The sequence below is a fragment of the Rhea americana genome, unplaced genomic scaffold, assembly GCF_003343005.1.
Source record: "Rhea americana isolate MKP2758 unplaced genomic scaffold, rheAme1 scaffold_1, whole genome shotgun sequence".
Classification (NCBI taxonomy): domain Eukaryota; kingdom Metazoa; phylum Chordata; class Aves; order Rheiformes; family Rheidae; genus Rhea; species Rhea americana.
In genome coordinates, this window is record NW_028185038.1 from 10376556 (window position 1) to 10399398 (window position 22843).

The 22843-nt window shown below is 36.0% G+C and overlaps 2 protein-coding genes across 2 annotated transcripts in view; both read right to left on the reverse strand.

The window, feature by feature from the left end:
* LOC146601831 (protein piccolo) overlaps positions 1 to 21207 on the reverse strand; it is a 124469-nt gene extending 103262 nt beyond the window's left edge. The window contains exon 1 of the mRNA XM_085325745.1: positions 19297 to 21207. Within this exon, the coding sequence (XP_085181871.1) occupies positions 19297 to 21207 (1911 nt within the window). The remainder of the gene's footprint in view (positions 1 to 19296) is intronic.
* Positions 21208 to 22581: 1374 nt separating this feature from the next.
* LOC146601832 (protein piccolo-like) overlaps positions 22582 to 22843 on the reverse strand; it is a 177975-nt gene continuing 177713 nt past the window's right edge. The window contains exon 6 of the mRNA XM_085325757.1: positions 22582 to 22640. Within this exon, the coding sequence (XP_085181883.1) occupies positions 22582 to 22640 (59 nt within the window). The remainder of the gene's footprint in view (positions 22641 to 22843) is intronic.

The following is a 22843-nucleotide window of genomic DNA, read 5'->3' on the forward strand; positions in this document are numbered from 1 at the left end:
ACTAGACAGACCTATATTCCTGTTTTTATTCTGGTACAAGAATGGCTTTTCCAATGTGATGTAAACACATTTCCAAGTGATGCAAGTTAAAACAAAACCAAGCTAAATCTCCCTCTTCCCCCCCCCGCCAAACCTCCAGAAAGCCTTCCTTTCAAAGAAGTGAAAGAAAACATAAATAGTTGAAAAAATGTGTACACAAATTTGCTATATTGATACAAATGAAAACATCTTTTATGGAATAAAAAAAAAAAGCCTTCACTATGTTATCTGTCTAAATTCATACCTCTTTTCAAACTCACTCAGTGATATTACACTGAATTTAATCCATGGATCCAGAAGTGGCATAAGTATCATCTTTTGATAATATTTAAAACCAGACTGGACCAGCTCTTCACCAAATAAATTCAGTAAAGACCCTCAACTCTTGATTAACATAACTGCGAATAAAACTAGGAGAAAGTCATTACTTTAAGAACAGCCTCCATCTTTTTTTAAAAGATAAAGAGATTTAAATAAATGATTTTATATCTGATTTTTAGAAATTTTTATATATGTCCATTGTTTACATAATTCACCCTGAAATCAAGATTAATTTTCATAAAAGTAAGTGATCCACTCCTGGAGCAAGTGAATCAGATTACAGCCTTACAGTCAATGTGATATTCAATCAAACTTTGTAGGGTTAGAGAAGAAGACAGCAGTAACCTTTAATTTATTTTCTTTCTACTATTTTAATATAAATTATACTATTTTAGTACCATAACCTTCCTCTTTCTATTTCTGCTTACTGTGACAAGCAGGACAGGAAAAAAGAAATGTGGCAAGCTTCCTTTTAAACAATAATGAATTTAAAAAATAAAGAAAAGGCAGGAGAAAAACAGACATTAATGTGAAAGATCTTCTATTTACAGTTTCTAATCATACAGTTGAAAATAAGAAAATGAGAACCAACACTTAAAAAAAAAATCCGATCTATCACGATACCATATAGAAATGAAAATTTCAAGGTTGACTTTGAATCTTGCATATAATTTCATGGTAAATAAAAAATGAAAAAAATTCTTTTTCTTTCCCATCTTCAGAGCTCCTATTATGCTTGTTTTGAACTGTTCTCTTTGCCTGCCATGGCCACAACTTAAAATAGGAATTCAAATTCAAATTTAAAATTACAGTCATTTGTGTAAGATTACTTTTATAAAATAACACTTTGCATAGACTGTCATGCTGCAGACAGTTCAAAATGGTAATGGAATATTACAGAAATTGAATGGAAATACTGGAATGGAAATGAAATAATGGAATATTATGGAAATTAAGAGTAAAACATGCTCTTGGCATTCTTGACCCTTGTCATATAAGGTCATGCTTTGTGGAAAAAAGACTGTAAAATACCACTTTTTATATATTGGCCCTTTTTTTTCTGAAAGTATTCAGATAAGATATCAGCAATGTTTGTTCATAATTAAAAGTCCTGGTTGGCTCCTTTTCTTTGCTATTTTTATATGTTGTTCTTATGGCTACAAAATTTATAGTGACACCAATGAGTCTGAAGCTGTTCTTACTTATACAGAGCAAATATAGAGTAAATCAGGAGTTTACAAAAAAAAAAGAAATCAAACTCTGAATGTAAAAAGTTACTCAAAAGCACATTCTAGCCCAGAGGAAGAAAAGAGGTTGAAGAACTAGCCCAAAGTGTCCAAAATAAAGGTAGCTACTGAATGTACTAGTGACATTTTAACTTCACCTAGAATCATACTTTATGTCAATTTTGTTCAGTGCAGCTTGGGTCCAGATGTATTCATGGAAGCTCAAATGACTGGTTTGAAGTCTCAAATAGTTCTGTCTTCAGCGTGCCCCATAGGAGCCCAAGGCACAGTGTATCAATACATCTTCTGACAAGAGCTGTACAAGCAATGTCAATGCTTATGAATTGAAAGTAGACTTGACAGATGCAAATGTCATTTCTCAAACATGTGCTACCTACCGACTCAGAAAAAAATATTGTAGTACACTTGTGTGTATGTTTGTGTGTGTGTATATGTGCGTGCACACACATCTGCACATGTATAACACAACAGAGGTTTATAAAACAGTACTGTACAAAATAAGAATAATAAATGCTATTCATTATCAAGATAACACTAACAAGAAGAGAATATTTGTTACTTAATATTTAGTTTGAAAACAGAAATAATTGGCTGATCAGAAACAGGTTCTTCTAAACCTTCCTGAACCTTCAGTTCACTGTGCTGCCACTACATGTCACTACGAAGACTAACCTCAGTAAGGTTTATAAAATTCCAGTGGGGATTTCCCACACTATCCTCAAGGTAAGAACCACTTCTGGAAAGAGGACTTGGTTTCTAACAGGGGAGTAAATCAAGGGTTGGAAAGACAAGAAGCACAGAACTTAGGCTACTGGTTTCTGAAAGTAGTAGACTATAAAGGTAAAAGTTTAGTAGTATTATATAGCTGAGGGAAAAACTAAATGGCTGGGTATTTGATGTGGACAAATAGTGTTGCTCCTCAGTTCTGCTATATTAAAACTATTGGTGAAAAATTTTTGTTTCAATTTTTATCAATTTTTATCAAAATGGATAAATCCATTTTTCTGGAAATCCTAAGACTATTTAAGCTTTTAAGAGCATCTAGGTCTAAATGATATACTTAGTAACATTATTTTTTATTTCCTACTTTGCAAAGTATGAATATATTTAGCATTTATTTAAGGCAATCACAGCAATTGCTTAGCGGAAATTTTTTTGACCCTAAGCCAGAATTAATGCTTAAAGGGCCTCAAATTAATAAGCATTCATTTATTTCCCTCTGAGCTGAGACTGACAAAAGGTTGTTGTTTAGTGTCAATCATGCACTGGTTTTAGAGCTTTCAAAAGACCGGAATAGAGATCACCAACTCATTTCCCACAATGAAGATTATTAATATTTCATTTCTAAATCATCTAGGCAGGAACCTGATGGTTTTCACAGGATTTTCAGATGACAGCATTTATGCGTGCCCATAAACAAGATTAAAGAACTAATAAGTGATACTTATATCTCTCTTTCGGAATCTGAACGCACAGTAATTGTTCTAGTACATCACTGTACACATAATAGGAGCCAGGCTGGCTGAATAGTGATGAAGATTATCTCAACTGATGTATCACTGATATCATTTACTTCACAACACATTATCTATGAGCTCTGTGTATTTGTGTATAATTCTTTATCATATTGTTTGAACATCAGCTTACACATAAATGCTAAGTACTGAAATTATACTGAAACATTTTTATCTGCTCTTCGCTCTTTCTGGAAACATTAAATGACTTTGTATCTGATCCTCGCCTAAGATTGTAACCTAATTTGCTTTTCTACCACAATTTCAATTCCTTCTTATAGTCTTTTACAAATTATTTTCATGAAATATAACAACTGCAATACTATAATATAATAATAGCTTCAGAAACATAAAATAACTAAAAATTAGAAAGAGGAAAACATATCCATTGTATTTTAGCTAATGTTTGCCTCTTTTTAGAACATTCAAAACTCAGGACCAAGTCATAAAGAACCCGCTTGCACAAGGGTCTTCTACAAAAAGCAAACCTTGAGCTCTTTGTAAGACTTTAAAAAAATGACTGAGGATGAGAGAGAAGGTGATATCATTACTTTCTCACATGCTCACAGATCTGGGACAGAGCATAAGATCAATCTGTTCTATCCAAGAGAAATTTCCTCAACAGCTAGGCTCATGAAGCCCAAAACAGTTATCCTATGCAGCAATTCTGAAAGAACACAGAAAAAACACTGTGAGTCATATAAAATCTATGTCTTGTCAAAAATCTTATGTCAAAAAATCTTGTGTTTTTATGTAAAAAGTATGAGGGTCTTTTTGTTTAATTTTCCTGCTTACTCCAGGAAGGGTAGGAACTCAGTGATCCAAGTGATTTGAAACCCACCTACTTATTTGAAACCCACTCTACTGCCCACTTCAGAATCATGTAATATGAGAAAATCTCTGCTGCAGGGAGCTTAAAAAAAAAAAAAAAAAAAAAAAAAAAAGACAACCAAAATATATGTCTATACAAGCAGACTCACACACTCTTTTCACCTGTATTGCAAGTTATGAAACTACACTTTTGGTTTACAAGCTTGAGATAAATTTCTTCCAGTAAGTTCTACTGATAATAATTCTGCAGAAACAGTTATATAGCTTCAGAATAAAGCTCATTCTATCTAAGCTTCAGTGTTTGTAAATCACACACAATTGCTATTAGTTAAAGGTTACTTCTGGCTATTGAATCCTTGTAACCTATAGCTGTAGTTTCTAGCTGCTACATCATAAAGAATAATAATTTTTAAAATGACAAGCAAAATATTTTATCAGTAGCGGCAGTAACAGATTCAGCTATGCAGATTAAAGAAAGGACAAACCTATGAAAGGGAGATGCTGAAGAAAACAGCTATTTGCATAATATATATTAACTGAATTATTGAAAAAGGGTTCATCTGTGCAAAAACAAGTCTCCTTCATTTGTTTCCAAGGTCAAAATGATACACAACATTTTTCAATGTAAGTGTTGGTCACAGAGCTTAAAACTCTCTGAGAGCCCTTTTCATGGCCCCTGGCTCTATGAGAAATAAAAGTATCTTAGAAGAGAATATAGACAGTGTAATGATAGTGATCTCTTATTGATATAATAAATTTAGATAAATCAGTTCCTGACTTCTTGCATTGTCTGCTTTCTCTAGGTGTTTTATTGCTCCTCTTCCTGTCATCAATACTTGTCATGTGTCCAACTGTGAAAACCTGTTCCCTACTCTGATAGTACATGTTTAATTATTCAGGTGATGTGGGCTTTCCACTTCACTTGGAGACCAGGGAAAGGAACTGAGTGAATATTGATGAAGCAGCACATCCAGAACAAGGACAGGCACCCCGTTCTTCAGATCGGAGCAACAGGGAAAGAGAGGCTCTCAAAGAAATGAGTCTTTGCAGCATGGGAGTTCAAAAGGTCCTCAAACTACACGGGTTCAGAGAATTAAAAATGAAAGCTCTTTGAGTAAGGTCAGTACGCGGGATGAGAAGGAACTTCCTTACAATACCTAGGAGCAATACTAGTGTTGTAGTGTGGAGAATAAATGAGGAGAAAGGTCAAGTTCAAACTAGGACCCTAATATTAAAGACAGAAATCAATATACCAGCCACACAGCATTGGAAGCTACCACGACAAATAAAATAGCACGTATTGGAAAAAATACCGTCCAATACCTAAGGCTTTTTACCTGATTAGATTGTTGAAAATTGAAACAACAATAAATAATGTTATTGACAAGAGTAATAGTAACTGGAAAATAATGTTTTGAGAAGGCCTGTTACATCCTGTCTCCAGTCTGTGTAAATGGACTGTAAACAAGATGAGAAGATTCATGTCACATGTAATGGTTCTAACGTCCAGGGAAATCCTAAAACCATAAGAAAGTGTAAAAACCTCATAAGAATATGCTCATTTAGGAGAAATATGCTTAGATTTCAAAGTAAATTGCTTCCTATATGAAAACTAAGTACAGGACACACACACACACACACACACACACACACACACAAAAAAACAGTTTGCTGAAAACGAAGCGGCAGGTTTTGTCTTGGATCAAAATTTTCTTGCTTTCAAGAGAGTGTAGTGTCAGACTATTGACTAGACCTATCCCTAAGGAAAACAAAGAGAGTGGGAAGAGGATCTGTTCAGTAAAAGAAGATTTAACATGAAGAAATAAGAATAAATAAGGAAAACAAAGTGACTAAGCTTGATATTATAAAAAAAATACCTTTTAGCAAGACTTTTTGAAATAGTCTCCCTGGGAAGAAAATACTTTTAACTCAAAAAAGGAGAAAGTAAGTCTGGAAAAAAACGAAATAATTTTGCACTAGCCTGAGGAGGAAAAAAAAAATCAAAAGCAAAAACCCCCAGAGTACTAACTTGCATTTTTTTCCTATTTAAAGATTAATAAAATACATTTTCCTGATGATGTATTTTTCCTTATTTTGTTTCTTCTTAATATTTTCTATGGATACTCCACATTTAATAAATCCTTTTCTCAGTTTATTGCATCATTACAACATTTGTATCATTTGCCACTTCAGTTTTTAACCATCAGTACTTAATTGTATCAAAATAAAGTTAATGAATAAAGTTAATATTCATCATAAAGTTAACAAATTTCCACCTTGAAACATAGTAGAAGAATAAAATAACTCAAGAGAAATCTGAAAAGCACTTTGTACTTAAATCTAAAACACTGAGAAATGTTTGTATTTAAGTCATTCAGACAAAGGAGAACAGACTGGAGAGTTTCTTGGTGAAATCAGTAATATTAAATCTCACGTGAGCTTTGTCACTATGTTCTGCTCTTGAAAGTGTTTGTTTTTTTCAGTCATATATACATTATGACTTAGTATACAGCAATGGCTCTTTCTCAGTTCACTAAATTTCCAAACTAAGCTCAAACTCTTAATGTTCTGAATTGCAGGAAAAACTATTTCCAGTGCATTTCTTAAAAGATCTTTTACAAGAGATCTTTCTTGTTCCATCTGATTTCATAACTCATTCCTCATTCCAATATCCATGCAACACTATGTATCAATATAGGTAAGGTATATGCACAAAGTAGCTAGACACTAATAAAAATAAAATTACAAACCTGATGCAAGAGGAGCCTTCTGCAGTCTCAACTATTCTATTAATATCTCCAGTTTGATACACAGCATTCAGAGTTCCTCCATATATTGAGTCCCTACTGAGCTTGGAAGCAAATGGAGCTGACGGTTATTGCCTGTCACTTCCCCCCACTTACTTTATTGACTACATTGTCAATATTTCTAGAATGAGCCAACTGGAAATTCTTCCTCATTAGTAAAAATATATTTTTTCAATATTTTCAATAAGATGAAAAGTTAAAAAAAAAAAAAAAACTCTCTCTCTCTCTATATATATATACACACACATATATATATGTATGTATGTATGTATTTTAAATCTGAACAGGAAAAAAATGTTTTTCAGAAGAATCATTGTCCAATTTCCCAGCTGGCAGGCTACCAGAGGCTAATTTTCACTTTTGCTCCACAGATAGCTGGCAAGTTACCATTTTATTTTTTTTTTCAGCTATACAGAATTTTTTTCTTTTGTTTTTTGCATGTGCAAACTTAAGTTTTTCCACCAGAAAATTCAGATTTAATGAAAAGGAAATTCTGATAGCGCTAATTATTTAAAAGTATTATCATCTAAATGGACTTTCTTCCCTATTCACCACATTCTATCAATGCTAGGATTCCATTTTTGATAATAGTCAAAACTGAGAACTTCTGCTTCCAAGAAGGTGAATACTCCTCCCTTTCTTTAGTGGAAATAGTGGAATAATCAGCTCAGAAGACAAATTTTATTCTAATTTCCTCAGGGCATGATCCAGGGCTCACTGAATTAATACAGCATACCATTAATGAATTAATATAGTGTACCATTAACTCCCGGGAGCTACTTAGTTACTGTCTCCTACAACAATCTCTGAGCTCTAAGCACAAGCTGCAGGCTTGAAATGTCAGTGGCAAGGCTCAGATCTGAACTTAAGCCATTATTCTTTGATGAGCTCTTGGGCTTTTTATTCATAGCTAAATAATGAGGAAATGGAAATAAAGATAAAAATGGGTCCTCTACCTGGGTTATGGTGTTCTCAGACAAGCTATGTTCAAACAAGCTCATACAAGTTCAAACAAGAACATAAGGACACAGATCAGCCTACACTATTGATGAAAAAAGACTGACTTTTACTGCCTAAAGAAATATCTGGAGGCATTACTACTAAACTCTCTATCTTACTATATCACTGATCAAATGAGCAAAGGACAAAATCACTGATTCCTCTCCATTCTTCATAGAAGCTTAAGATATTTCAGCTGTGGATTACAGCTCTGGTATCATAAAAGGAATATCAATACGATGTAAGAGATTAACCCAGACAGTAACATTCCTGGAAAAAAAGTCATTGGTTTCAACTTTAACTCAGACAAGAAATTGCAGTTAATTTCACTGTTACCATCTTACATCATTTATATACAATAAGAACAAAAACATGAGCAAGAACACAACCATAAACTTAAGAAGTAAATATCACTTACAAACCACCTTACAATTTCCTGAGGCTTATGTTACTACACTTTATAAATGTTATTCAATTACAGAAAATAAACTCTGAGGCTCAAAATCATCTTTTCTGTATTAGATCTCAATTTTAGATGGGTAAATCCCATTCTGATTCACCCCATCTACTGGTCTATCTTTTTACCTTTGGCAACTGCTGACTGTCTAAATCCAATCCAAATCTGTTTGTCCAGACTTAGAAAAGTCAGCACAGTTAAATTTCTTATATCACACACATAGAGAAAGCCCTCAGCATTAAATTTGCCTTCAAGGCCTCCTCCATGCTAGTTATTTATTTTCAAAGTCTGTCTTTAATCCTACTCAAGAAGTCCTAATGGCTAGCCCATTTATTCTGTTTGGCATTTACAGTCCTAAACCAGGAAAAAGGCTCGCTAGGCAGTGTAAGACCACAAACACACTCGATGCTTGAGCTGGATTTTGCATTAGCCAACATCTTGAAAAGTGAGTAAGGTGATAATCAAAGCTATACTTTTATGGGAACCACTTAGATTGGATGAAAGAAGGTGTCAGAGAGGAACCAGCTGGGAAACAGAAGTAGAGTTTAGTAAGAAGATTAAAGAGAATCACAGAATCAGAAGATATGGGCAGATGGAGAACGTGAATAGAAATTGAATTGAGACCTGAATTCAGTCTGTACAGAATGTAAAAAGTTCTGGAGGAGGAGAGCCAAAATACAGACTTCCTCTGTAGACTTACAGAGAGACAGCGAGAGGAAGAATTTGAAGAAGGAAATTTCACGCTCTGAATCAAAGTTTCCCAGAGATGTTGAAACTAGCCCTGTGGCAACATTTCAGACTTGTCCCCCTGCTTGGAGTTTCTAAATGGCTGGCTTGGCATGACAGCACTGAGCAGAGTGGCCACGGTCTTGGATCCTCCTTCTGAACACAGGACTGTAAGTAGACACCGTGACAGACTTCTCTCTCCGAGCTGACCGATAACAGCACGTAAATCATTCTCCTGAGCTGCTCTGCCAGATACTCTGGAAAAGAGTTTCATTCCTTCTTGGTAAAATAAAACTGGAAAACTGGCACTCCTGGAAATTATTATGACAAACAGAATAGAGAAGCCAAAGACTAAAGACAGAAAGACGAAATTATCCTTTAACGAGTCGCTCTCTCCAGATTGGAGGAGTATTTACAGGTTAGCATCTGAAAGTCTGAATTGGTGTCAATAATGCCAAACTTGTTCTGTAAATAAAAGGTTTGTCTGGTTTGTCTACACAATGATACCCACATGTCAATTGGCTGTCACCTTAAAAGCATATGGAGAGAAACTAGAAGCTTCTCTACACAATTATTTTTTCCATAACCCTTCAGTGAAATAAATGAACATTGCTGAATTCATAATTTTTTAAAATTGAGCTTAGGCATCTAGAAAATAACTTACAACCCTAAGTACCCTATTTTGTTGTATAGCACTGATAAAACACACTGGGACTTCAGCAAAAAAATGCATTGTTTTGAATGAGAGAAAAAGCAGGAAACAAGAACATAGGGTGAGAGGCTTAGAGGACATGGCCTCACGATAGGCTTTTTATGTGACTAAAAGTAGTCTTACTCATCTAAAATCCCTCTGCACTCAATGAACAGAAATGGGTGGCATTAGTCACATTTTAAAGGACAAATACAAAGCAGGTTGATAAACTGTTGGAACATTTCTTCCTATAGACTTTAACAAGAGCCTATAGCTGCGAGCTCACATATGATCTTTGACACCATCAGTCTAACACGAAATTTGCTCTTTCCTACCTTCCATACCTTAACTAGGTAGCCTATGTCCCTGGGGCAGTCAAGCATGAAGCCAGACACCTCTCTAGGCTTCTGAGGAGAAATGTAAAGGGCGAAAGTAAAACGTGGAGTAAATGCCACCTACAGCTAAGGCTGTAAGGAACAAGATAGATGTCATTTAAAGTATTTGATTACGGCCTTACTTTCTTTGTCTCGGTTTCCAGTCTTATTAATGAAGGACTATATCACTGAGGTCACTGAGATTATAGAATGAGTCTCATAAGGTGGTTAACAGTTAATTTATTCAGGCAGTCTGTGACAAATACTGGATGAATACAAAATAACAGCAATGATGTTGATGTTAGTCTAACAAGAATCATGAATGCTAAAGAAAGTTGTATTTAATTTTAGAATTCACTAATTCTATTACTCATACCACTCAAGATATTCTCAATTTGGAAGGGAAATTAAACACTTAGGCAATCCCAAAGATTCGGATAATATATTCTCACTAAACTATCTTGACTCTAAACCATTTGTGCTATAGCAGTTAGAATTTTTTTCTTGATAACTACTAAACATCCCATGCCACTCAATCTCTTTTCCTGCCTGCAGGGGACATGGAGAGTGGTTAATAGCTCATTTATCTAGAATAATATATCTAGAATAAGACTGTTACCTTGACTAGCTTTGGTCTTCTCCTTTCTAGAGCAATAAAACCAGATCCTTCAGCCTTTCATCAAAGGTTTTGTTTTCTCTTTTATTCTTTCTCTTTCACTTACCACTAGATTTCTTCAGCCTCTCTAACGCTGAACTAGTGCAGATCAAACTAGAATGTAGTAGTCTAGTCTAAGCCTCACCAATGCTGAGTCGGGTAAAAAGAAATGCTACCTGGACCTTATACACGAGCAAGTTGTTAACTGTTCTAAGGAAGACCGCTGGCTTTTGTGCAAACGCTTCACATTTTGAGTCATATTAAGTCTGAACTTTTGCTATTACATCCAGACATTTTCTGTACTACTATTACCTAAACAATTGCATTTCATACATATCTAAGTTTCTGATTGTTTCTTTACTGTGTACAGCGCCTTTGTCATTCCTGAATTAGATTTTGGGTCATTCAAGGTGGCTCTGTATGGCAAACTTCCTTTCCAAAGTGCTTGGAACCCTTTGTATTTGACTTGATCTGCAAATTATAAAGAAGTGCCTTTTCCAGACTCCAAGTTGCAATTAAAGAAGAGTGTTCATCCCCACTTAAAACTTCCTTCCAGTTTGACCTGAAGTATCTACTTCCAGCAGGCGGATGAAAGGTAAACTGATATTAAAAACAGTAATTGCAAAAATACTACTTTATCAGTAAATAATGTTATACTGGGAGAGCAATTATTTTAAATAATTTCAGCAAAAGGGACTATTTTGTCAATATTTCATAATATTTGCATTTAATTTTGCAATTCAATATATAAAGGCATAAGCTTACACCTAAGCTCTTAGGTTCATTCACAACTGCAAATACAGCTCTTTACCTTAACAAATTCTCTTTAATATATAATCACCGACTCAGAAAACAAATGTCTGAATGGAAGGATAAGAAGGTAAAGAACTGAATGTTGTGACTATGGTATTATGGGGTGTTTCTAGGTTTGCAAAAGTTTTTTAAGAAAAAAAAGTACAATTTAGAAATTTCCAGTATATCATATGATAAAAATCAATTAATCAGAGACAAGTACATCCCTGGAGAAATTATACACTGATGTAAGTTTTTAATGGAGATACAACCCTTTAATTTAGAATTTAAAGTTGATTTGAGCTGATTCCACAAAAAGCTTTCAATACTATCACACCTGAACAATTTCTTAAAATCTAAAAAAAAAAAAAAAAAAGAAAAAGAAAAAACACACACAAAACACACAAAGAATTTTAAATGCAGTGGTTTATGTTAAAGGAATATTCTTGAAGTTTTAAAATAGAAACTCTATTTGTAGAAGAAAATTAATCATTCACACATTCGCAGAGTGGAGAATATAGATACATATGGAACACCTTTTCATTGCTCTGATTATCTTTTGTGTTGTATTTAATTATTTCAGATCATAAGATGGATGTACTGAACCCTTTTTCATAACCTTCATATAGGACATATGAGGCATCATGTTTTTTTGCCAGTCTTGGATCATTTCCAAGTAACATTTAATCACATTTGGCTGATCAAGATAATATTTTAAGAACTTTGGTAAATATTTAATATTTGAATCAAATGATGGGAAAAAGTGTTGGAATGAAAGCTCATATTTTGTTATGAGATGACGTTTGGGGAAGGTACTAGGTTACTACTTTGTCAAGAAAAATTCCTTGATTTTTTCCAGTTATTGCACATCATTGGTTCCATTTGGAGGGAGGTTCATGCATGTAAAAATAGATTCCTTATGGAGGAAAATAAATTGGAAGCTCCATTCCAAAATGTATATCAAATGTGCCTAAATCCCAATAGAGGAGAAACAGCCCTAGATGATGATTAACCCTTTAGACAGCTTCAAACCACAGACTGAATCTAGTCCAATATAAATCTCTCCAACCACTTAAGTATACCTGTAGAAGCCTTACTATCAGCTGCTTTGATCTACTCATCTGCTTTTATTGTACTGAATGATTTGCTGATGCAGACCCAGGCCTCCTTTCTAAGGAAGTTTTCATATATGCTGGTCTTCTGCTAAACCTTCCTTTTAGAGAATAGATGTCCTTTTTTTCAGTACAATATGACTTTCCTGTGTTAACAGCTGCTCATGAAATAGAACGGAATAAGATGCAAGAAACCAAACTTACTTGGAGAACAAATGACAGAAACTCTCTAATGCATTATTCTTTGATCATCTATCTATTCTTTGATCAATTATACTAGCAGAAATTTTCCTCTCCTGTTTACTCACAGAAAGCAAATTAAAGTATTACTTGGCTTCATAATAGAGGAAAGTCTGAAAACAGACAGTCTGAAAACCAAAACAGAGGTGAAGTGCACCCAAACTTGGTGGTGCTCCTCTCTCTTTCTCCATGCTTGCTTGATTCCACTGTATATGTTTATATATGGTGTTTATTATTTTAAAGCAGGGAACATTGTATTGGCCTCTCCTCACACCAAAAATTCAAGGTATTCCTAGAATAGAGAGAATAGAGAGATGTGGGCAGATAATCAAGTCAGCTGGAAATGAGTGGAAAGAGATTATTATGCCTTCATTCTTCTGTCTTTTATGGAAGGAAAAAAATAAAGGATTATTTTGTGGGGGGGGTTGAGGGGGGAGATGGAAAAGGGGTTGCTTTTTTGATGTCTAGCTGAGAACTTGCTAAGAAGACAGAATAGTTATCAGTAGGTGAGAAAAGGCCTGGGTGACATAAAGTCCATGTTCTTTGTCAACTCTGTGCCATAAACCTTACGGTTTATAAAGACTGGGAAGGTCCACTCTGAAAAGCAGAAGATGGCAGATCATTCCCTCATTGAATAGCAATGGTGTGAAACCAAATAATGTAAAGGTTACACGAAATTCAGACTGATCCAATTAAATGATTTTTAGAAAATAGTTTTTGTATGATCTATTGACTGAATGTGGGGTAGTCTTTCTGCTTTGAAGATCTGACAGATGGAAAAAAAGATGCCTTATTTGAGTGTTAACAGGGCTTTAAATTATAAATCTTCAAGCAGTTCATGGAAAAAGTGATATTAAATCTAGCTAAAAATGTGTAGGAGAAGATAAGTCCTGTTTTACTGTTTACACAGGGCTTGTTTCTAGATATTAGTGAGATCCTGACTTTTCAACTCAATTTCAACTGAATTTATTTGAAACATAAAAAAAAAAAAAAAAAAAAAAAAAAAGAGAGAGAGAGATGTGTTGGGGAATATAAGGATCATTGGCTTTTTCCTCCTGATACTTTGCTCTGTTGCACTGATACTGCTATTAAAAATATCTCTTGAAAGAACCATAATGGAACCATAATCTTTCTGGTAGGAAAGATTAGTTATGAGAACATGAAACAGGAAAGTCCTTTCAAAAGTGATTTAATTGCTAACAGAGCCTAAGCTTTATTAAGAAAATTCATTAATATTTAAGCTTTTAGGTGCTTAAGTCACTTCTGCAAATGCATATAACCTCCTGAAGTATTTAGGATCTGCTGAATATTATATTGATGGAAGGAAGGGAGGAAGAACAACATCCCCTACAATGCCTTTCTACAAGTTATTTGTTGATTTGGTTTGAAAGCACAGGCATGAGGAAGCACCATATGCTTATGTTCATGATGCAGAGATAAGCAGAACCATTGCTCAATGTCCCTACTTCGTTTATGGGTGACAGAATACAAATGATGCATATCTAGCAAATTAATAATCTCTCCCCTTTCTTCAGAAAGAATGAAAGAAGGGTGAGAGAGGGAAAAATGAGCGGCATATAAAGGTTAATGGGATAAAGAAAACCAGGCTCATACATGCCTTGTTGCAGCTAGAATGAGCACAACTGAGCAAGCAAGCATTTGACTGCTGGCATTCAAGTACCAAAGGGACTCAGTGCGTGTAGCTACATTTTCTTTAGATTACTGGCCTGGATTCAATCTGAAAAGATCTCCAGTCCATAAACAACGGAGGAGCCTCATACCTAGCTGCAGGGACATCCCCAGGGAAATAAGAATTTGGGTGCCTCAGTGTGGCTAAGCCCGTTCGCACCCCGTCCGGCAGCCTGGGTTAGCCGCAGGCTGCACGCAGACCGTATGAACCACGCAGATTAGGCTGCCCCAGACTGTTAAGACTGCTGCACGTGCAGCCAAAGCGAAGGACCAGTTTCGCCAGTGCCGCCAGTGCCCAAACAACGGTTCTACTAAGCTACAGCCCACAGATGTCATTTAATTTTCCTGGAAGCAAAGAGAGAGATTTGTACTTTAAATCTGGGTTACTCGCGTCAGACTACTACCAAAGAAGAAACACACATAGTTCCTCACTCAATACCCTTCTGTACTAAAAGTGAAACCCAAAGAGCAGCTGTTCCTGCAAAAGGTAATGAAAAGGTAGCTTTTACAGAAAGGAAGATTTTTCTTTTTTAATGGAGTGGACCATTGGACTGAGAGGCAAAATTATAGTCACTAAAATTAAGCCTTTTCCTTCTACGACCATGTGACCACATGTCTCACAAAACAATTCTTAATACTTTATAATGAATACAAAGGCTGTAACACAGAACCAAACCTTCTTAGCTGAAATTAGGAACAGATTATGAGAAATCAAGAGAAAAGCCAATATCTTAGGCACCAATAATAGCAGAAAATCCATTACTAGATATTTCTGTATGATACTGAGCAAGGAACTATGCTTCCTGCTGCTGGGGAAGGTAAACAAACAAAAATACTCAACCCTAAAACATATAATTATCCCTATTGCCTATATTACCTATTTTCCATATCCAAAGAGAATATTCCTCACTGTCACACAGATCTCATGATCAGTTTAGTCCTGAATAGACAAGTAAAACATTAATGACATAATATATGGAAGATTTTAATTCTACTGGGAGCAGCTATCCAGCTTTTCCTCTTCAGTCCCCAGACTCACAGCACATAACTGACATAGGAAACGATAGCCTAAACCCCTGAAGTCTTAAAATTTTAAAACTGAAAAGAGCTGAAGACATATCCTTTTAAATGAAAATGCCAAATGATTTTGAAAATGTAATGTTAATGAACTATTCATAATAAATACGGCTCATCTAAACATAGAATATGGTAATGATTTATCCAGATCATAAGTAATGCTGCTAGTGATGAAAATGAGGTCTTATATTGCTATTAAAGTGATATGGACAAGGCAGAAATGTCAACTTATGAAACAGAAATGTTCATAAGACAAATTACATTAACTTAGTTTTAAACTAAGACTAGTGATAAATTATAGAGAACAATATTTACTGCATTGTATAATTTCCATTTCCATTTATTATGCACATATGTTAACAGGAACTATTATCTGAGTCAACACTTTCAGAACTGCTGCTTTGTGCTTTTTCAAATCAATTATCAGTACAATACTATAGATGATAAAACACATATTAATGTGTTCCATTTTAGTTCTTTCTAGATTTTTGTTCCTTAAAAAACTGACACTTTTAAAATCAATTCAAAACAGTCTGTTGTTACTACACCAGTAGATGAAGTCCTACAGTTTTTACCTAGACAAAGAATCAGTCTGTTGAGATCACTTTAAATCGTTATCTTTCTTACTATAACATGCAGATTTAAATTACAATTTTACAACTGGAGTGAAAAATGCAGGAAGTCATGTCAAACAAAAAAATGGAGAAGAATCTTTATTAATTCTCTTAACAAATTGATAGGATTTTTTCAGAATGTTGAAGCTTAACTATACAATTTCTACCCTGAAGCTGAAAGACTGTTGACAAATGTGTCTTTGTAGTAGTTTCACTAATACGAATGCTTCTGCTTAGGCTTTATGCTGTATATGCTGTGTGTGTGTCAGTTCATGTGCATGATCTTGCTTCAGTTTAGCATTTTACATCTGAAGGCAAAAGGAAGACAACTTCCACCTTTGAGTACACATAAAAAATGTGCACCAGTGCTGAAGCTGACTGTGACTGGCATGTGACTTGATTCTGTGATCCACTGGTGTAAAATTATTTCTTTATTAAACTAGTCAGCTACTCACAATTTCTTCTTGTTGCTGCATGGATGAATTTCTCTCAGCACTTCCAAACTCCACTAAGGCTTTCTGGTGCCTTCACGGAAATCTTGCCTATTGCTTTGCATGCTGTGATATTTGTGAAGGCAACTTACTGCTCACAATTTTGCCTTGATACGGCCACATTTGATTACTAATATATATCACAGAACTGCACACCATTTAAGAACCACCAAAGGGAACCTAATGGAAAGGAAGACTTCTGTTTTGGATTAAGGGAAAGCTATGTTCACTCTAGCCTTCATGGTAATGGGAGCAAATACTACCATAGACATAAATGGAAATGTAATGTACACTTAACTTGTCAACCCCCCCCCAAAAAAAAGAAAAGAAAAAAGAAATATGATGTCACTGAAAGCAATATTATTTGGATACTTATTATAATGTGATTAGCAGAATATTTTCAGCTGTGAAATGTTCAGATATCATTTATCATCTTATTCATATTTTATGTAGTCTTTTTTCCTGAAATATAATAAATACATTTTACGAAGGAAGAAGTATATGCATGATGAAAATGCATTACCTGAAGGACTAGGTGTTATTTCATTGTCATCTTCAAAAAGAGGCCAGTTTCATTCTGACCCCTTAACACCCACTGACTGCATAAGGATCAACTCTTTTGTTAAATTGTCATAAAAAGAAAATCTGTGAAACACATGCATGAACACATGAACACCCTTTTCTGCTGCAATATTTATGAATGGGGACAAAGATATGACACTAAAACAAGAATTATTAAAAAGTTTTACAGTGCAGTTCCCCCACCACATGCCACATGACACAACTAGTGCAGCCCCCTTTATACTCACAGAAATTTTTTATTCTCCTTGCATATATGTCTACTTGCACTCCTATCTTCCAAAAAATCCATCTATTCTATTTAGACTGTAAGTATTTTGAGTCAGGGACTATTTGCTCTTTAGTGACTGTACACTAAGAAGATCAATACAGCTCATTACTGGTTTGGCTCAACGCAAAATGGTAATAAATGATAAACAGTGACATACAAGTCCTTTGTTTCCATATCTCAATTAATATATACTACATGATTTCAAACTCTAATGTAAAGCACTTTAAACCATCAGCTGTCTATAGAACGTATCTATCATCATACGAAGTATAAAGTTCATATCAAATCCATATATATCTTTGAAATAAGTGAGCAGAATTATTTGTCCTCAATTATAGTTAAACTGTATTCTCAGTTAATTTATAATATTATACCTACCCTCCAAAATCTAGTACAACTCAATACTTTCTGACCTGTGAGCAATGTTCTTCAAGGTGCTGTTCCAAGCCCTATGCATGACATTTGAGTGCTAATGTCACTACTTCCCACCCTGTGCAAATCCCACATGAGAGAATGATGTGGATGTGGAGTGCCAATGCCTTGACTACAACTTTCCCTTCTAACTTCAAAGTACTGGTTGACAAGCAGAAACAGTATAAGAAGTATTTAATATCTGCACTTATGTGTGAAGCTGCAGAAACTGCTCACAGTTTGGGCCTTGGAGAGTATAACTCAGCAATCCTGCAGTTGAAAGTCTCACAAATTACCTAAGGGACAATTCCTTTTCATTCGACCCAGTTCTGTACAGGATAATCATTCATGTATTCACAGATACATAATGGAACATAGGAACATAAAAGAAAAAAATTATTAAAGAAAACCTAGAATAACAACTCTCACAGAACTCTCACAAATAAGCAACTGACCTTGCAGCTGACAGAAGGAAATGGACTTGGACAAAAGGAACAGCCAAGAATACATTGAATTACAAATTGTAGGTTTGGATTTTTTTTGGTTTTTGTTTCTGCTTTTTTTTACCAAGAATACTTCCTCTCACTCATAAAACAAAGGATTGATTCTCAGATCAGAAATGTTACTATTTAAGGAAAAGGAATACTGCAGAAATGACAAACTTAAGTCCTGATGATGGAAGCCTCATGTCATTCAAAATTGCCTCCTCTGATTCCTTAAGAAACGGTCCTCAGAATTTCCATAACTTTTTTATAATCCTCCTTATCCAAAACAAAAGAAGAAAAAGATTTGTGATATGAGACCCTTTAGTCTGGGAGGGATAAAAGATGTATACACTGGGACAGAAGAATACCCATTATACCACTAATGACAGAAAAACATCAGAGACAACAAGGACAGTTGAATCAGGCAATTATAAATCTGGGCTACATCTCGGAAGACACGTTCAATAATTTCCTTTTAAATGCACTACACACTGTGCCACAAGACCTGAGTGTCATATTATTAGAAATAAAATGAATTTCATTTTCTGAAGACATAGTAGTAACATTTCATTAGCAATTAATTACCATTGAAATCTTTAAGTGGCTTCCAAACTCTGAACAAGACCTTATTATGAGTTTTTCTGAATCTCACTAAGACCATAGTTTGGCTTCTGCTATTTTCAGAAAATGCGATGAAGCAAATGTCCATTGGATTAAATAGCAGACATTCCTTGGGACTTTTCAGCAAGGTGTGCAAAAAGACTACATACACAGGTATTGCTAATGAGCGTGTCAGCTTTATGTTGTACAGAGTCAGCTGTACAACTGCATATAAAAAAAAGAAAAAAAAAAAAAGAAAGCAAATACTTCTTACCATGAAACCCTCAGTGTACTGAAACTGAGCTCTGGAACTGTCTTCTGCTGTGGGACTCAGGGGCTTAGGATCAGACAAAGAGCGTTGCATCATCTTTGCTGCCTTTGGGCTTGATGGAGGAACCTTGGTAATGTCAGCATGCAGCATCTTCTGAGGGCTGATGTCATCAGTGACGGGTTTTTCATAGGGTACAAATGCTGACTCTATAACTTTGCTTGGTGAAAGAGGTGAAATGGGTGAATAGAGAACTTTGGGAGATTTGGGAGGTGAAGGAACTACCTGTAATGTGGAGTCTGGGCGAAGGTGGGATGAGTATCCTATTTCTAATGGTGTTGGGCGTTTTTTATCTTTCTGAGGAGATGAAGCTGACAGATATGGGGGACTTTGTGTATCTGACTCTGTCTCTGTTTGACATCCCAAGCTTTCTCCTTTGTATGTCTTTTCTGGAGCTGAAATGTGCTTTATGATTTCAACCTTTGCATCCAATCGGGCCCTGACTGAAGGTGTTCTTATTGTTCCTACAGGTTCTGTTTGTACAGAAATCTCTGCCACTGTCTGAACTGCAATACTAGATACTTTGGAGAACTGTTTAGTTTTGTCTACCTCAGTCGTACTCTCACTGTATTTCCCTACGCGGGTCTTTCTTCTGGATCTGCTAGAAAGATCCCATTCGTCTTGATCTTCATCATCTGTCTGAACACTTGTATCAACACTCTTCTTAGCTCTCCGTCTCCTGTTTGTGTAACCTCTGTCTGCCCCGTCTTCATCATCAGTTTGTACTCCACTGTCCACTATCTTTTTGAAGCACCTGGGCTCTTCTTCCAGAGTCTCCTCAAGCTCCTCATATTGACCACGTAATTTTGGCATAGAACTTCTCTTTTTCAGCTGCTTCTCCTCTCTAACATCAATATCCTTTAGTGACATTTCTGAAACGGAGCTTAGGATACCAGACCTAGGTATATATTGGGTAATGCCATCAGACTGAACTGTATACCATGTTTGGCTTTGTGGAATTTCAATACCCAGTACAGCTGAAGCTGTAGTGGTTGCATCATCAGTAGGCCAAAACTGGCCATTTTCTGTTGTTGCATACTGTCCTTCCAAAAGTGCTTGATCTGTGGTGGTTTGTGGAGAGCCAGTTCCTGAAGGGTCATAGCCATATTGATATATTTGACGAATTTTTTGCTCCTCTAACTGTTGGTGGAGCTGCTGTTGAAGCTGTTGGAATTGCTCAAGCTGCAGTTGCTGCTGGGCTAATGTTTCTTGCCTCATCATTAACTGAGCTTGCCGTTCCTCTTCTTGCTGAAACAAGAGATGGTGTTTCATGGATTGCAATTCCTCAAGCTTTTTTTGCACCATAAACTTCTCTTGTTCCCTAAATCTTTGAATTTCCTGACGTTCCCACTCTAGCTCCTCAGCAAAGCGCTGCTGCTTAATTTTCTCAAGCTCAAGAAGTTCACGCTCCAAGTCAAGTTGCTGCTGTTTGCCTTCTTCGGGGGCAATGAGAAGTGCAACTTCATCTTCAATTACATTTGTGTAAACTTCAGATGCTGTAGTCAAAGCAGGTATCAAGCTGGTTGGCTCAGTGGTAATTGCTTCTATACTAAGAGGTGGCAACCCTGTCTCAATATCAATGGCAGTAATTGCACTATCTTTTTCAGTTGCCACTGTTGTCAAGAAACTGTATGATCTTGGAAGAGGTTGATTTTGTTGCAAAGTTGATAATGAGGGTACTGAGTCAATTGTTGGGAGGTTAGATAAATCTCTGACAGTTGTACTGAAAATAGAGCCAGGTTGCGTAGTGATGGCAAATGTGGATGGGATTGGAGTGGCTACTGAAGAATAAACAACACCATTGGATGATCTTAAAACACTTCCAACACCATATGGGGAACCCAAAGATGATACCATTCTTGCTTGGGAATACTGTGGTGTACTGATCCCGATGCCAGAAATCACTTGTCGAGTCTCTGGATAAGGACCAGTGGTCTTGCTTGAGTAATCCATAACCTCACCTGAAATTACAGGGCAAAATTACAGTCCAGTCCCACAAAAGAATGCTGCTTTGTGGATTCTGAAAGTCATTCCATCTTCATGAAATAAATGGAAAGGGGAAACTGCATGCAAATCTTCAGGTTAATGATCTATCTTAGATGTGAAGAAAATAGCATTTCTGAACATGCAGGCACATGCAGGCACCTCTGTGCAAAACAAATATGCAAAATGAAGAAATGAAATACATGTGTAATCCAGAACAATTTGTCACACTGTCCAAAAGAAAACAAAGCAACAGAAGGAGGGGAAAAATAATAAAAAATCATCCTGAAATGAGGTGAAGAACATCATAATTATATTTCAAAGAAAGATCTGCTGCTGTGTCATACTGACCTGTAGTAACCCTTCCGGAAGTAAGATCTACTGCTGCGTCAGTTGCCCCAACTCGATAATCAAAGCTATTCTTGCTTTTGTATGCAAACAGTCCAGCTTCTGATAAATTTGTGTCGGACATAGATGGTTTCATACCTCCTATTCCTCGGTAACCATATGACCCTGAACGATCATATTGATAATGGTCATCTCTGTAACCAAAACGATCTTCAGGAAGCGTAGTTGGAGGTTGCTGTGCTGTACAGCTCCTACCAAATGGCAATTTATAAACCATATCACAGCAAACAGCTCTTCTCCCTGCAGTCAGATCAACAGGCTTTTCATCATCTTCTATAACCGTAGTTATGACACCTGAAGTAGTTTCATCCATTGTTACCACTGTCCTGTGGGATTTTGCAGTGCTAAGGTCAACTGCTCCATTCTCCATTGGCTCCTGGAGAGTGGAGAGATCGGTCCAACCATTTGTGACACTGACAGGAGGCACAGTAACAGGCTTTGTAGTAGCCCATGTCACTGCATGTGCTGAAGTACCTAACGATAAATTTATTGGCACTTCATCTCTACTTGCAGAGAATGCCTGGCTGCCTGTTACTCTGTATGTAGGCTCAAAATGCTTTGATGTTGTTAGCTGCAGTGGAGTTGTCATAGCATGGCCCAGATCCACCAGGCTCTCTGTACTGGCAGAGTAGCTTACAGTGGCAGTGCAGGTCCTTACAGTTTCAGTGACTACAGAAAGGGAAGGATCCGCAATGCATGCAGTGCTAAGATTTATTATAGCTGGCTGGACAGTACTCACTGGTCGCCCACATATATCACTTGCTGGCATTTGCCTTCTCACATCCGTCGAAACAGCAGACAGATCCACACAGCTGTCTCTCATTTCAATATCCATCTTACTTAAAGTGCGAAGATCAATGACATCACCCAAGGGATGGAATTTTCCATTCTCTCTGTACCTGTGTTGATCCACTATATGTACTGGCTCTGAAGGTATAGTAATAGAGACTCTACCTAAACCAACACTGGGCACCTGGTCCTTAACTACAGACACTGCAGTCTTGGTTAGCTCTGTTGTTATTATTTTTGTTTTTGTACTAGGTATTTTTTCAAAAGTTAATTGTGTTGTGACAGGAACAGTTTGCAAAGCACCTGAAGTGTA